Here is an 18,103-nt window from a genome sequence, read left to right as displayed (position 1 = left end):
TGAAACACAAAATTTATTCTTTGTGCTACGTTTCACTGACGGACTCCAGTCCAACATACCTATCCATCCTCACCCATGTGTACACACCAGCAAGATACTTACACTCCTCTTCTGACAATCGTATACTCATTATTCCCACTATGAAAACAAGTCATATGGACAGCGTTCTTTTGCATACCAGGGCCCAGCAACGTGGAATGAATTGCCCACTGAACTTAGACACAAAGACACAGTGATCCCATTCAAGAGTGCTCTCAAAACTCACTTATTTTGACTGCAAGAACAAACTTAAAGACCTAATAATGTTTCCTACCATAAATATTTTTGGCATGTTTTTTATGTTTTTTAATTTCATGGTGTTTATTTTTGTAATCATATCATTATATATGTTGTTTTATCTTATAGGTGTTGTCTAATGTTGTAAAGCGCTTAGAGCTTCTGAAGATTAGGTGCTATACAATGTCCTCATTATTATTATTATTATATTAGTTGTCACTATTTTAAACATTGTTTAAAGTCTTCCTTCGTTGTTTGCTTACTGTGTATGTTCAGAAATGAAAACTTCCTATGTTTGTAAATAAAGGTAAATTTTAAAATATTCCCAGCATTGATAGAAGGTGCCATTTTTGTGCCAACATAGAGGAGTTTCCCATTGTTGTAAAATGTCCAAAGTACAGTAGTTTCAGGAATGCTTATCTGCATTTGAACACTTACTGTAATGCAAATTACATTTTCTAAGACTGTATGCAGAGACTTAATCATATTGATGATTAGCTGCTTGTTTTGCTCCTCATCTAGCAAAATGTTTAAAAGATAGTCAGTGTTTTATATTGTTTCCCTTTACCATCATTTATGCTTCAGGGATTACCCCAACTTTTTTATTTCACCCCCAGTTTTTGATACCAAAGTTTGCTTTTACTCAGTCTGACCCTCAGTTCTGACATCAAGGGGAATTGTGACTCTCAATCTTGCATCCAGTTGGATACACTGGTTTTAGTTGTTAATTTCTCACTGTTTTACTGTGTATGTATATAATTTGGGTTAGTGACCTATGTTTCAAGAATAAAGCATAATATTATTATCATTATTATTATCAGGACTCCACAGTCTCAGGATCGGTAACTGGTAGCAGTTCAGCTGTAAATGAGAGTAGGCCTGAAATGGAGTCAATCAAAGAAGAATCTGAATCCCCTTCCTCACTGTCCCCAACAGTTCAACAGGTTGTTGAGAAATCGGAACTAGAGGAACCTGTGGATGACAGCAAAGATAACACATGAGAGAGAGCTATAAGTTTTCTCAGTTTTGTTGTACAGTTGTTAGTTATCTTCTCCGGGTTTTTCCATTTACATGTCATTGCAGGTGTCTGTGGCATTTAAGATGCCATGATAATGAACATGTCCAGTTAATATAAACTGTAATATTATTTTTAACAAGTATATTAACTTTCAAGTCTAACCATGAATTCCCATCTCATTGGTTGATAATACCCATAATTGCAGCAATTCAAATGTCCCTGAGATCTTTCATTTCAAACAGATGTTGATTGGTGTGTGCCAATTTGTTTCCATGTTGTCGGCAAAATAATCTGTAGTTTTGTGCTGCCAGTCACTGGTAATGACATATTTATTCAGTTGGTAGTTGCTGCTACACTAATAATTTAGCAAAGCTGTGTAAATGGAAAGTGCCCCCCCCTTTTTTTTCTTACTCATGTTCTGTTGATTTATTTATTCAAATCGTGGAAAGTGAATATTTCTGCTTGTTATGTGTCATAATTATTTTATTAATTGTTTATGACTATTTTGACTGTTATGGCAAGTTTTCAGCATTAATAAGTCTGGATATCTAGCTGATCCCAAAGTGCATCTCACTTTTTATTAATATATAATTATTCAAATTTTATTGTGTGTTTTATGCATATCATCTACTACATACTTTCAAAATGAGATTGTGAACCATCCACTTTGACTTCTGTATGTTAATATTTTTTCTTTTTGTTCATCTTGCTCAATGTTTGTATCATATCTGTCTTCTGATCCCGATCTTACATTTTTCTGAAATATATATGTCATGGAGTCCTGCGTAGATGCGATCAATGAAATTTGTGCTATATTATTTGCACCCTCCTGTTATATAAACAGTTTGTGCCTCCTAAATTTAAAACATTTTCATATTATGGAAAGTTCTAAACAGAGTAATTCTTTACGGAAATATGTTCTCAATCTTAACATTTAAGTCTATTAAACACTGTAATAAATCTAGGTAGAAGTTACTAAGGTACTGAAAGTAAAGTGTTGAGGATCATATATCTTGAAGGATTTGAGACAGTCACATAATTTTATCAAATTTTAAATGTTTTTATTATTCTTCTGTACTCCTTGTGAAAAGCATGTTGTAATTTATCATTGTATGTATTAGTTACCAGCAAAATGTATATGGATGGAAACATCAGACCAAAAAAGCAAAAGATTATTTTTGACAGCTTAAGCACAGAAGTTTTGCCTTTTTACCTTTACCATTTTCTGATACTGTATATTATTGCAGCTGTAATGATATCAAGTCAGTGTTTTCACTGATGGAACTAAATAATAAATTTAGCATGGATAAAATGTACTATACTTTGTATATTTTAAAAAAAAAACTTGTTAGAGCATTCTGTAATGGGCAAAAGGTGTAGATAGCCAGTTGTTTAGATATGGTCTTATGTACCTGTGATTCCGGACTGTTCCATGTAAATTTACTTGGAAGATGTAGAAGTCCAACTTTTGTATTCCAGCAGCTGATAAAATGTAAAGCTTAGGGAAAAAAATTAAAAAGATTAAAAAATAGATTTTAAAAAATGGTAACAAAGATAATAACAAAAAGGCTTTTAGATCTCAAAATACTATTTTTTGGTTCATCCCTCACCCTTGAAAAACAATAAATAATTGTCAGTGTGTATCAGTTACATGTGTTAGCCAGCTGTGAACACCACATACCAAGATCTGCTGGCACATAACATGCTGGCAGATCACAGTGTGTAGACAGCTGTGAACAGACCAGACTCAGATCTGCTTGTACATAATATGCTGGCAGGTCATAATGTGTAGACCGCTTGAACACCACAGACCCAGATCTGCTGACATGTAACAAGCTGGCAGATCATGTGTGCAGCCAGCTGTGAATACCATAGACCCATATCTGCTGACACATAAAACACTTAGATCTTAATGTAGCCAGCTGTGAACACCATAGATCCAGTTCTGCATTCATTTAAAACACTGGCACATCATAATATGTAGGCAGCTGTGAACACCCCAATCCTAGATCTGCTGACACATAATGTTAGATCATAATGTGTAGCCAGTTATGAACTCCACATACCCAGGTCTGTTTGCAGAAGATGTGTTGCAGTCTATGAATACCACAGACCCACATCTACCGGCATATAACCTGCTGGCAGATCACAGTGTGTTGCAGTCTATGAATGCCTTGGACCCACAGCTACCGACATATAACCTGCTGGCAGATCACAGTGTATTGCAGTCTATGAATGCCATGGACCCACATCTACCGACATATAACCTGCTGGCAGATCACAGTGTGTTGCAGTCTATGAATGCCAGGGACCCACATCTACCGACATATAACCTGCTGGCAGATCACAGTGTGTTGCAGTCTATGAACGCCATGGACCCACATCTGCCGACATATAACCTGCTGGCAGATCACAGTGTATTGCAGTCTATGAATGCCATGGACCCACATCTACCAACATATAACCTGCTGGCAGATCACAGTGTGTTGCAGTCTATGAATGCCTTGGACCCACATCTACCAACATATAACCTGCTGGCAGATCCGGATCTATTCTTTTCACTTGTAAAACATTGAGGTATTTAACCTATTTAGAAACTGATATTTTCACTTTGCTAAGGGTCCAGGCAATTGATAATCACTTAAAAATTTATACTTTGTATGCATTTTTTATGCTACTCCTAGCTGAAACTTATTCCTCAAGTAAGTGTCATTACATAGGAAGAAGTACCATATTGTAAGCTGGCCATAAAATAGAAGCTGAATAAGTATTGAAAAGTTCCACAAATTTTCACAGGTTGAAGGTCGTAGACAGCTTTCTCAAATCAAATACACAAAGAAACATTTATGTTGATGATGGAATTTGTTTAGTCTGACTCAATTATTTATATTGCTCTTGTTTTCTGGAATGATCTACTATTGTAGATCCCTAAAGATTTCCCAAGGTCTTAATATACACTTTTTTGCTTGGTGATCATTTTCATTAAGTAATAAGTAACAGAAGTAATCATTTTACATTCACTCTTGCCTCAAGTTTATAATACTTTGAAAAGTGATGCTGTATCAAGCATGTTATAATCTAATGATCACATCAACTTCAGCTGTGTTAGTAAGCTGACTACCTTTAAAACCATAAGAAGAAACCATACAAACCCTTTCTTTCATCACATTACTCCTCACAATACAATCCCTGTTCTTCCAGTACATTACTTACAATACAAACTGTGTTCTTCCAGCACATTTACTCAACACTGTGCAAACCATGTTCTTCAGCACATTTACTCAACACAGTACAAACCATGTTCTTCAGCACATTTACTCAACACAGTACAAACCATGTTCTTCAGCACATTTACTCAACACAATACAATCCCTGTTCTTCCAGTACATTATTAACAATACAAAGTGTGTTCTTCCAATACATTTACTCAACACAATACAAACTGTGTTCTTCCAGTACATTTACTTAACATGATACAGACCTGTTCTACCTGCACATTGCATTAAATCTGGGTCAGCAGTGTTCATAGTTGTGTAGGCGCTATTCACAAATTACGACAGTTTTGCTAGGTCCTAGGTCAGGCATGCAACTTCCTTGAGGGTGTGGGTCAGATATAACCAGATAAAATTGGGTTGCAGGCCAGATGCAACCCACAGACTATAGGATAGACATGCTTGTTAAAAATTCATGGTTTACTTCCCACCCTCAATAGATAATTATTTGCTGCCTTGCCATCTCCCAGTAAATTTAATATAGTCCCCTGAGGAGGTTGGATTGTATGATCTCATTAGGGCAAAAGTTGCTTTGTTCATAGTATGCTTTTCTTGGATATAGCACATATTAAGTTTAGGAGAATGATTTGAATATGTAAACAGAAATACACTTACATAGACATGCTTGCAAGAGTGGATGGAAATAACAAGATCAGCATGAAAATGGGATCTTTTTGCTTTGCTTTACTGGAAGTTGAAGAAAAAAAAGAAAAAAAATTGCAATTCACTTTTTTGTATTTTGAAATATGAAGATATTTTTCTTTTAGAATAATTATTATGTTTTGATATCAAATCCACACGTCACATATTTGAACTGTGTTAACTTGAAGCAGTAGATCTTAAATTTTACTCTTCCTTATTTGGGCATTATATTGTATCTCATAGTCTTAATTCAGATCCAGTGAAATATCTTTTTTATTTGGAAATATATGTTGGGGATTTGTGTTTCTGAATATGAAGCAGTCTTGACTGAATTTGAAGTCAAATGTTTTGTTTTATTGAAAGTATTTCCAAAATCACTGGAACATGAATCGTTTTATGTCAGTGTTATACTTGCTGCATGATAAGAATTATATATATATATATATATATATATATATATATATATATATATATATATATATATATATATATATATATATATATATATATACATACATACATACATAGATATATATATATATGATTTGGTAAACAATTAATTCCTTTTTCATATCAGTCTTGTGAATCTAGTATCAGAGTTTGTAGTTGTGTTCAGATATAATTAGAGAGGAATTATTCATTTAAAATATTCACTGGAATTGCAAAGTTTTCATTGACTTTTTGGACTAAAGCACTCAGTTGGGTTTGCTGAGGACTCATTCAAAGCATTCTGGATTATATCATTGTGATACTTAAAAGACATTCAAGACTATTGGAATTCATTGGAACATTCTGTACTTTTGGACTTGTGATAGGACATTTAAAATCATTTGGTCAGTTCCTCATTAATTTTCACTTTGTAACTTAAGGAAATAAATTATTTGTTGATTTTACTAAATTTGTTGGTTTCACTTCTTTCAGTTACATAATTTAAGACCATTGATTCATAACATACAGTTGCAGACCTATAAGGTGTACGGGTTTATCTTTGTTCTTTCTTTATATTTTATTTATAGATGTATTCTGTGATGTTGGTGAGCTGTTTGCTTTGTCAGTTATTATTAAAAAAATACCCTGATAAACGAACAGCCAATTAGCAATTTAAATATAATAAATAAATTTGCATTATTATTGATGAATGTGGTTAAATTCTAATGACATATTACTTTGGTTGGTTAATGTATTTTCTCATGTAAAATGTATGCACTACCTTACATTTTGGTCACCCCACCTTCCCATACCAAATTTTCTACATGGATTGGATATGGAATCCATACATACTTTTACAGAAATATCCATATGGACATTTTTATTCTATATCTGAACCACTCTTATGGATTTTAGTATGTCCACATGGAAAAGTTATGGATTCCTTACATACTTCTTATGGAAAATCCCATGGAATATGCAAATTAGTCCATGAGATCTGTAGGTTGTCCATCTGGAATAAAATTAAAATTCCATATGGAATTTGGCAATGGTCCATATGGAATTTGGAAATATACCATATGGAATTTGTAAATGGTCCATATGGAATTTGTAAATTGTTCATATGGAATTTGGTCATAGTCCATCCCATACAAAATTTTCCAGGTGGACTTGAGTCAAATTTCAGATGGGATTTTTAACAGCTTTCTGCCTAAACCATAAAAAATCTACTTCAGATTTCAATTAAACTGCTATATGGTTTTTATCCATTATTGGGAATCAGTGATAAATATTCACAATAATTTTACAAATGGATCATAAATTTTATTTTGACAGACATTCATGAGATTCAAGTTTTTCTTGTCCAGCTTTCTTCTTGCATAATCCATAATGGAATGACTTAAGTCTTTTTTCATTTCATGGAAAGTTTGGTGAGATTTCACAAATAAAAATTTTCATTGAAATTGTGGTGAGATCTCACTAAAATTTCACTGAAATATTTGTGCGGTTTCAAAATAAATTTGGCCAAAACTTTCACTTATGTTTTGGCAAGATCTCTAACATTTCATTGAAAGTTTTGTGAGGCCTTCTGTCTGTTACATACAATACCTGGTATATACATTATATACAACATGATGTGAAGAATCTTACTTGACACTAAATAATTAAGTGCTTTTAAAAATCAAAGTATCAAGCCTGGAACATATGCACAGGCATCTTTAAACACATAAACATATATAAAATATAAAATATTATCCTGCGTTGAAAATTAACTGTGAAAATGATGTAAAATTACAGAAAATAATCCATTTGAGACATTGATTATGAAAAGAAGAAATGCTAGGAGCCTGCCATATGTCACTTGTACTGTAGACTTGATTTTTTATTAACGTACAAATTATGATGCTGTTGTGGTCTCTTAAATTAGTCCTTGTTTCATAAGCAGCCGTGACAACGTTTATCATGATATAATTACTCTTATTTTACACTGAGTTCTAACACACCTAGAATATTTTGATAATATACACAATAATGCCACTCATGGTATTGAAGGATGACTCTACTTGTGGGCCAAGAAAACTCTGCAAATATATGACTGTCTTTGATAGACACGAGTATCTGGCCACAATTCCCATCAGTGATCTATACGTTGTCCCTCCTTTAATTCTGGAAGTTAATCAGTTTGGAGTTATATAAGTTCGAAATCATCCTTGTTCAATTCCTTGTCGTTTTTTAGCACGTTTTAGCCGCTAATGTAAATCTCTTTATGGCACAAAAAGCAAAATGCTAGTCCTGGCATTCAGATTCTATACAGATTGACCAATTACGTTCTCATTGACTTTGCCTTCAAGCTATTCTCATTGCCGCATATTTTTCAAATGGTTATTCAAACTCATATCCTGCTTGAAAATTTGAATCGCCATGTTTAGCAAGCAAGCTTATTCCCATCAGTTTCCGTTACGCGACGATTCATTGGACAAGTTCAAAATCTTGACCATTCAGAAAGCTCTTTACAGCGATCATGTGTTAAATAATAAACGGAACAAATACTTATTAGAATGCTCATTGTGGAATGGGATCGGATAGAGCATTATTTTTTAAAAAGTTTTGGAGAACGATATTAAAAAATGGGTCCATATCGAGGAAAATCAGATTCAGGTCTGAAGAAAAGTGAAATGCTGTTTTAAAATGGAAAACAAGAAAACTTGTTTGAGGGCAGTTAAATCCAATTTAAGTTAAATAAAAATACAACAGCAGCACAAATTTTAAAAAGAAATATAACAAGGAGAGATGTGGAAAGACGTTTTTGTGTTCAAAATGAACAATAGAATTACAGCTATCAGAAACATGAAATATAAATGTTGCTGAAAATCATTCAGATTGTACAAGAAACAAAAAATTAATTTTATTATATCTTATTAATATTTGTTATTGAAAAGTCAGTGATATTACAGTTTCAAAATATCACCATATTTTCTGAATTTTTGACAAACTCTGAAATTTCAATCACAAATTCTCGCTGATATTTTCAGAAATGTTGGCAGAGTCAGTGATATTTCAATCACAAAATTTCACTGATATTTTCAGAAATTTCGGTAAAATTATATAAAATACCATAATTTTAGTGAAAAAATAACATTTTAGTGAATGTAAAAAAAAAGGTCACTGTGATTTTGCTGAAATTTCAGTCACATTTTCACTAGGGTATGATTTTTGTAGAGCATATTTTAATAGGAAGCACAGAAAAATATTTTTCAGAGTAAACATCAGATCAAGTCCAAAATCCATCTTGCACCAAACTTTCAAAGTCCAAAGATTCACCTATGCTTGTACTACCAGATATTAATATTCTGATCATGTTTACATTTTCTCTTCATTTTTGGTCATGTCTTTGTTTTTAAACATCTGTGAAAATAAAGAAAACTGACATGCATGTGTTTTCTTCAAATTTATATGAGTATATATTCATCCTTCCACATCAGCTACACTGACATATATATGTACTCTTAACTCCCACCAGTATTTCTACTTTAATCAGATAGTTTAGGTTATTAATTCTTCAGAGAGTATTTTCCATGATGCTATAATACATGAGTCTGCTTTCCATATGGAAAAAAGTGCTTATGGATTAAAGTTACAACTTTATTCCATATGGAATTTTCACTTGCTGTGAAGTACTTATGGAATTGATATGGAATAAATTGTCTGATTCTTTCAGTCCATATCTCTTCCAGATGGATTCCTGAAGTATTCCATATGTACAGGTTTTTATGATTGAACCTTTATAGCAGGTTTTTTTATTTTATTTTTAATTTGCATGAACCAAATGACTTTCTAAATATATTTACAGAGAAAGATATATTAATTTTTAATGATTTGATTGTTTAGCAAATTAAAATGCAACATAGAAGCTGTTATCATTGTTATTTCTGCCCCGTCATCAAAGGCTGACTGGTACTACTACTTATTACATCCATTCCTCCAAAAATATTACAGCAGTAAGTCAGCTTGCTGTTATAACTATGGTGACATCTTGTACTTTGCATTTTAAACTGCAAAATGATAAAATCATTAATAAATGTAAAAATCTCCTCTGCAAATATTTTTAAAAAGTCATTTGTTTGAGGTAGATGATGATTATTATAAAATTAGTTCTTATATTTTTTAGAAAGTTCTAAAATGTCTCAGTCATAGTGGGGTGACCAAAACTTGAATCTAGTCTTAAATCCACTGTTGCAGTATATACCAGCAAGTAGGAGTTCATACTGCCTATTATGTACTTGTGATTTTGTGAATAGCTTAAATACCAACTTTCCAGAGCAATTACGCAGTTAGATTTGGATTTATGCACGTCACAAATAGCATTGCACACAAGTTATTATAATTCAACAAAAATTGCATCATCACTATTGTATGAAAATCATAATGAAGCATTATGAAGTATGATTAATTGAATTGTTTTAAACATCAGCATTATCACTGTATATCTTTTCTAAGGTTGCTACGTCATTAATTATATAGTCTAGTATAGAGAAATGCTATTCTAGTTGTAATTGAATCCTTTCTAGACTTAAACCATATCCAGTTGACTTTGCTTTGATAGCAGCAGCAAAACTGACATTATACTGTACTTTAATTTTGTTCTTTATTTTATTCAGTTTTCATCATAAAATTTACATATTATTTCCCTTGAAGTGTCAAGTTGTTGTTATAACAAGGTCTGATACTACAAATTCACTTTATTGCATTGTGTACCAATGTTTTTTGTGGTTAAGCCACTTACGATAGCAGACACAAAAGTCACATTGATGATTTAAGTGCCCAAAGCAAGGTCACACTAGACTAAACAATGACAATTGAGTCACATGAAAATGCCAGACGAGACTGCTCCGGTGGCCTAGTGGTTAGTGTCCCCCTCAGTTGTGAAAGGTCGTGGGTTCAATCCGCAGCTGTGTCATACCAAAGACTTACAAAAATGGTACCAACAACTGCCTCACTTGGTGCTCAGCATTAAGAGGTTAGTGTTAAGACTGGTTGGCCTGGTGTCAGGATAATGTGACTTGAGTGGGACATCATGCTATATGTCTGCGGCACGATTTCCCAGTGCTGGACACTACTATAAACTGTCACACTGCAGACATCGTGGTGATAAGACTGATTTTTTTTTAAAGCTACGTTAAAAATCCAAATCACACACACACACACACACACACACACAAAATTGGGAGTCCATAGAGCAAGGGACTAAACTAACTGTTGATACACCACCAAACAAGATTCCTTATTTTCAAAAACATGCAACATTTATTTCATGAGACAATCGCCTACGTTGAAACTCAATTTTTGTATTGCACAATTAGTACAATATTGGTGCCGTGAATTAATTAATTGGAATTAATAATGAAACTTCTTATCATCCTTGAGGATATCTCTAAGTGCCAGTTCAAGAATTCTCTGAAACTCGCTTGCCCACTATGTTCTATATATGTGAAATCAAGCTTTTTATTTTACGAAGTATTCGTTTCGCTTGGCTGCATTGTTATCTTTGATCACAGTTATGAAAGAGTCGGTTAATTTAAGGTAGTTTATGTTTCATAGACAATGACATTTATAAGTGTTCGATTGATCAAATGAAGTGAGTTCACCCAACATACGACCGGGGCTGCTAGATTTTAAGTTTGTAGAATTTTCGTGCCTTTTAACTTTAAACTTTTATTCCACCTCCTTTAATTGATTCAAAAGACATAATTAACGTGATAACCCAATGGAGGCCAGCTTTTAATTCATTGCAACAATACAACAGATACTTCCAGAAGTCAGTTATCCAAACACAGTCGGCACTTAATTAGGTTCTCAGAGAAATGCTCGTGGACATAGCTGTTATGGTAGATTGATGCATTTTGTGTTTAATTACAAGAGGACACATTGCTTTTATGATGATTACACTTAAAAAAAAACTAAAAGATGGAACTAGAACACAAATTTCAATTGATAATTTTTTTTATTTAGTTTGTATTTATTTATTAAAGTACTGCCTCTACTCGGCGTGAGTGACATTAAAATTTCCAGGTCCTATCTACTTTTTTCGACGAATAAACGAGCAATACATCAAAGTTTCTGTTACCAATTTTGATCACGATTTTCTCCAAGTTCAGCAAATATGGATCAAATTTGGGGGTATTTTATCTGGTTTAAAAAATGGGATCCACGCCTGACTCCATGTTATAAGCGGGTTTGTGAGTTATCAGGGCACGAGATAACGAAGGAGTGGTGTACAAGCTTGCCCAAGCTTGTAAACAAAGCTGACCTAGCTAGCCACATCAGAAGAACTGATATGACATCAGTTAAATTATTCTATACATGGTCACATACCTCCATTTTTCTAGCTCTTGATGTGTGAAAAGTATGAATAATATCATATATTAAAATTAAAATGTTAATATATGGTGAACATTAATTAGCATGAGATTTTACTGTCACAATGAAAGAAAAGAATGAAGTTCCTCAAATACTTTAATAATATTTAATCAGATAAAAATAAGAGCATATGAATGAGATCTGTGTGAGGAAACTCTTTATACTTTTGTTCTATATGGCTTTGGAAATGTTCTACTAATTTACTTACCATGTAGAAATCCATTTGGGGGAGGATAGTGTCAAATGGTTAGGTTCCCTCTCTCATCTGTCAAAATGATACACTATTAGGTGAAAACAAGAATGTTAGCCATCTGAATTACTCTGAACCAGCTCTTCTAAACAAAATCCTCAGAATAAATTTCTGTATCCGCCTCTGCTTCTGGTGTGATTCAGGTATCATCCACTGAAATGGGTTACAGCAACGTGTACTATGTGACCAGGAAAAAAATTGACTATTGACCTCTTTGACAAAAGCATTTCAATTTTAGTTCAACATTTGAAAATCATTTATGAAGTCTTAGAAATATCAGTAAATTTTATCCAAGATCATCCTTGAATGAGCTCCTAAAGATTATTATTGTATTTTGAAGATATTATTTAATTTTAGTGCAGTGGTGCCTATGATTCAAATCAATGGGATGTACTTCATTCAACAGGATGTACTTCATTAGCGCAATTTCCAACCTTCGATGTAAATGCAGTAGTGCCATTATATAACATGCCTAAATGTGAGCATTGAAGCAAACACTATTGTTGTCCATTGTTGTCATGCTGGGATCACATTTTAATGAGTTGGGTATTTACAATTTCAAGGCAAATAAAAACTTAATTTTGCGTTGATACAAAATTCTAATGCAATAGCACATAAACAAAATTAACTAGAGTCAAAAGGGGATAGGTAGTGTTTAGCAACTGATGAATGCTCAATTCTCATCACCATCTGATCAAATTATACACAAATCTGAATTAGGCAGAAACAATAAGAAAACAGAAATTAAATAAATGTATTGACTTAAAACAAATTAATTAACTTATAACATTTCAGTGTAATAACCATACATGCCAACCCCAATAGAGGTATATGCATAATGTTTGCTGATATAAGTTTGCCTGAATAAATGCATATACAACTTGCCACCATCTTGTGATGTCTTGGACTGTGAATCAGCTTCTTTGTGGGTCATGCCCTGTTTAATCTTGATACCTATTCATGGGGAGGGGGCAGCTTATAAGCAAACGAGCTTATCTGTTGAGTAATTAAAGTATTTAGTTGTATGAGACTCAAAGTCAATGGGGAAAAAAATGATTTTCTGTATTTATTATACTTGTTTCCTGTTCTCACATAATGATATGGAAAATGACCATATTGTGCAAATTGTGATGGTGATGGCATCATCCAGTAATTTACTTAGAAAAACTTTTCATATCTCCAAGTCGAACTTTTGTTCAAAGTCTTTTTCCTTATTGTTATTGTGTTTTATCTAGTTAGAAGTTAGAATTTTAAGATTGCAATATTGTTTATGTCAATGCAATATTGTTTTTGTCAAAGAAAATTCTAGATTCTCCACCAAAATATCTTCTACTGTCAACTCTCATAATAAAATGATTCATATCTACCATAGAATTGGCAGGATTTTCCTGTCACTAAATGGTTAAAAGGTAGAAGATGCAAGTGGTTGCAGTATACAACTGAGCATTTGTAATCATATTTGCATGAATAAAGGCTGTTGCTGATTGTTGTATCAATTTCAAATCAAACTTTGGTTTGGTGTTTACAGCACAGCAATACTGGTTGGTTATTTAAGAAAATGGGAGTAAATTGTCCTGCTCAAAGACACACCATGATAGCTGATGCAGGTAGATATGATTGTAGGATCGGAATCCACGCCCTTTCAGACTTGCATCCAGTGTACTAATCTCTGAGACACTTTGACTCCTGCCTCCATTGGTCGCCTGTTACAACATGCAGGAAAACCCATTGGGACTATTCTGTATCAATAAACCCTTGAATCTATCTTGGAATTTGAGATTATTATAAATGTCTACTTGCAGACCAAAATGTATTATCACATCAGACTCCTTGTAGCACAGTACTTATTGATTTATTTATTTCTAGTCATTTGCTTGTGATTAAATTTTGTATGCAATTTCTTTGTACCTCAATATTTGTATGTCATTAGGGAAGATGGAAAGTATAAAATGGCATAGGGCTGCATTGGTTAACTGATATTAACGTGCCATTCTTTGTGGTTGGATAGATTTGAGTGTTTGCAGCGCTGTTTACTTGTTTGAATGACAACAGAAGGTTGTATTGTATTAATTTTCTTTGGACAATACACTTCTCATGACAGTGGTAAGGTAAAGTTAATACATGCAATTTTTCTGGTCTTTTTAAGTGTATGGATTCCACTATAAACAAGGAGCAAATATTGCATAGACACAGTCTGAACATAGCTGCCTTTGAGGAGTGTTACTTCCAATTTAAAACTGATTTTGGCTGCTTGGCCTTGGCAACTAAAACTACCTGACAGATGTGAACCTCTCACATGGGAGTGTTTTTCTTCCAGTTTTGGATTGTTTCTCATCACTCACTGGAATCTCCCACATACACAAAATGATTAGTAATTTTTTTTATTTTTTCCAATTTTTTTATCATATTTTGGTTCAGTTGTAGTATATTTGCCATAACATTGCCTGTGACCACCTGACTGATCTTGCTTAAGCAATGCAGGAATATGTAGTTGCTAATTACACCCTCTGGTCATGATCAGTAAAGTCATCTGGCTTCATTGTTTGCAGTTTGTGGAGGTGGATTATATAGTATGAGAGCAGAAGTAATTCAGAAATGATTTAAATAAGTTAATTGATTTTGGTTGAGCTAGTCTGAAGAGCCCAATCAGCAAAAAACAATAAAAATTACTTTGAATCTCTCAGAAAGGTAACTTCGGCTTTGGACCTTAAAGTTGTTGAAATGGATTAGAGTTTATATTATATATGATCAAAAGTAAGATGGACAAGATTAAAGATATTACCTGCAATTGATTATGGTTGGAGCTACAAGTGTCATAACACTGGATTCGTTTGACTTAAGTGTTTTAAAGTTTGTCGAGATGTCAAAGTTTGCCATTCAAAACACAGAAATACAAGCATCCAAAATATTACAAAATCAGATGATGGTTGGAAACAGGAATTTCATAGGTTGCAATCATTTGGAAACAGGAATTTCATTGGTTGCAATCATTTGGAAACAGGAATTTCATTGGTTGCAATCATGTTAAAGGGACGTGAATATGTGTTCTACTCTTCCTGTAAAGCTGGTTTGTAAGTCTCTTACAGTGGCAAGAATGAAATCACATGTCATGCAGAATCACAATCTCAAACAAGCACTTCATCAGATGTGGATAAAGTTAGGTGACCCACTTTATTGTCACATTTAATCTTTCATGAGTGCACATCAGCAGAACGCAACCAGTGATCATGATTTTTTATAAATGTGCATTGCACTTTGCTTTGAACAAACGTGTCACAATAACTAATACAAATACCACTTAGCTTGATTGAAAACCTTTGTAAAAATGAATGTAAAGTTCATGTCACTAACTGCCTTTGTAATCCATAATGCCTGGGATGAGTTGGATCTTTCTCTTTATTTATAATGCTTATAAGTGACAATCTTTTTCTGGATTTAATTGTCATTATTAGAGTGGTGATAGTAATGATGATGATAACTACAAAGGTGTTTGCAAATTAGGCTTAAAGTCAATTGGGTGTGATATAATATATATGTTTATGCTTCAAGTGAAGAATCTTACTGACATTAAAACAATAATAGAATTAGACCCAGACAGCAACAATCTCGAGCAGTTCTGGCAGATAGTCGGCAATCTGAATCTACCCACATGCTGGGAATGATTTAAACTTCTTGGTGGAATCACTAGAGTTGTACTGACATTGCCAAATTTCAATGCAAACACTAAAAGGTTATTTTCCATTCCAAGACAAATTCACACTGACTCTAGAGGAAACTTGGATCTAGTACATCATCTCCTAAGATCAACAGTGATGAGGACTGACACCTTTATAATCCAGCAACAATTTAAGAAAAGCTAAAACTGTTTTTGGTAAGAAGGGCATGAATGTTACTTACTGTCAAAGGTCTGACTTGATCAGATGATGTGAATAATTTTAATATGTAGAAAAAATGTAAATTTGTTCAATGGTTGTATTATTTTGTTCAATTGCATGCAAAAAATTGGATTGATGAAAATCACTCTTTTGAGGTCAAAACTGATGACCAAACTTTGGAAATCTCTTGATCTGTCCTGACCAGTCTTTTCGATCACATATACAGAATGCTAACAAAAGGAATTATCAATTGGAACTTGACACCTGATCAGTCACCTGTAAATGTTAATTGACTGTAGATGGAAGTTAATAAGCCTTAAATTTCTTGCACCACAACATCATCAGCCAGTAACAGTTAGGTATTCATACCATTTTGTATATAGTTAGATAAGTTAGCTCTACTGGCTTGACCAGTCACAGCTCATCATACACTACCTCATCTTTCTAGCCCAAATGTCTGGTTTACAAACTTTTCTTGCAAGATCTGTTTCGGGTCATAGAGTGATAATTCTACCTTTATCGGTATGAATTGTATGTTGATGCTTTTCATGCCTTCTTTAATTTCAGAGTGTGATACTTCTGTCATGTATCAAAAACATTTTCAGTCTTCATATTACAATTTTTTTTTTCCCATCCAGAGTGGAAAAATTTCAGATTTCAGGTTTTATTTTAAGGAAACATAATGTACTTGCTAGATGAAAAAATTGTATATGTACATTCTGTTGTCTAGTATTTAATTTTCATTGCTTCATTGTGTTATAGCTCTGTATGTATTATCTGGGTCAATATATTTCATTTGCCACTTTCAGAAGACCTTTGATGATAAAAATTGTATCTTTAAGTTTTTGTTACTCTGAGTTTTGAGTAATTTAAGAAAACCAGAAACAATAATTTGTTGTGCTTATGGTTCATATACTTACCTCAGTGCAAATTTGTACCATAGAGCCTTATCATTAAATTGCTTTGAAAGATAAGTAGTTTGATTGGAATGCTAATTTGCAATTTGATTCTGCAAATTTACTTGCTTATTATATGCTGTAGTTTTGTCCCATATCCTAATTAACATGGGGGGCCCCAAGTGGCCGAGTGGTCTAAAGCGCTGTCCGTTACGGATCACTGCCATCTCACCTCTGTCTGCGCCAGTTCGAGTCTCGGATTCAGCTAGTGTGGGTATGTGAGAAAGATTGTCAGTAGCTTCTCGTGGGTTGGTGGTTCTTTCCAGGGTTTTCCCAGGTTCTTCCTCCACCATTAATACTGGCCGCCATGTATAGCCTATCGTGTGCTGAAAAATGGCGTTAAACCCATAACAACAACATAATTAACATGGAAACTGGCTGAACAGTATCTCCCCATATACATTGGCATAAAGTGATATATACCATCTATAAGGTTGCATTATAAATCTGTCACTTTTTGTGAATCTCATGAAGAATGAAGGAAATACAACAGCAGATGTTTCAACCAGAAAATTGTAGACCTCACCTTGCGGTGGAAGTAGCATTTTTAGAGAAGCAAGAGCACAAAATGGAGCAGTTTACATAGATATCGGAGAGCACATATATACTAACCAACATGTATAAGACATGGTTGTGAACAGTGTAGAATCTCATTCTCCTGTTACATGATGTGCCAGCAAATCAAGGTCTATGATTTTTGTTCTACTGCATGATTTCAGCATAGACTCAAGTCTCTCAATGCATTATGTGATGTCAGATCTTGTGTTTGAAATCATTATTTTATTATTGCCTTTTCCCAAGGGAACTGTTCTTCTTTCTTTGGTGTTGTTTGGCTCAGTTTCAGAATCTGTGTGTGTGGGTGTGTGTGTGTGTGTGTGTGTGTGATTTGGATTTTTAACATAGCTTTAACAATTTTCAGTCATATCCCTACGATGTCTGCAGTGTGACAGTTGATAGTGATGTCTAGC

At 33.6% G+C, this 18,103-nt stretch overlaps 1 protein-coding gene across 2 annotated transcripts in view; it reads left to right on the top strand.

The window, feature by feature from the left end:
• The window catches only part of LOC149796471 (cGMP-inhibited 3',5'-cyclic phosphodiesterase 3A-like), a 259,042-nt gene extending 249,974 nt beyond the window's left edge, over positions 1 to 9,068 (top strand). For both annotated transcript variants that reach the window (XM_089961176.1, XM_089961177.1), the window contains exon 13: positions 1,098 to 9,068. In XM_089961176.1, the coding sequence (XP_089817302.1) occupies positions 1,098 to 1,277 (180 nt within the window). In that variant the 3' untranslated portion in view covers positions 1,278 to 9,068. The remainder of the gene's footprint in view (positions 1 to 1,097) is intronic.
• The last annotated feature ends 9,035 nt before the right edge of the window (positions 9,069 to 18,103 follow it).

The sequence above is a fragment of the Sinohyriopsis cumingii genome, chromosome 6, assembly GCF_028554795.1.
Source record: "Sinohyriopsis cumingii isolate HCF-2022 chromosome 6, ASM2855479v2, whole genome shotgun sequence".
In the NCBI taxonomy this organism is placed as follows: Eukaryota; Metazoa; Mollusca; class Bivalvia; order Unionida; family Unionidae; genus Sinohyriopsis; species Sinohyriopsis cumingii.
Note: the sequence above shows the minus strand (reverse complement) of the source record. Positions and strands in the feature narration are given on the sequence as shown.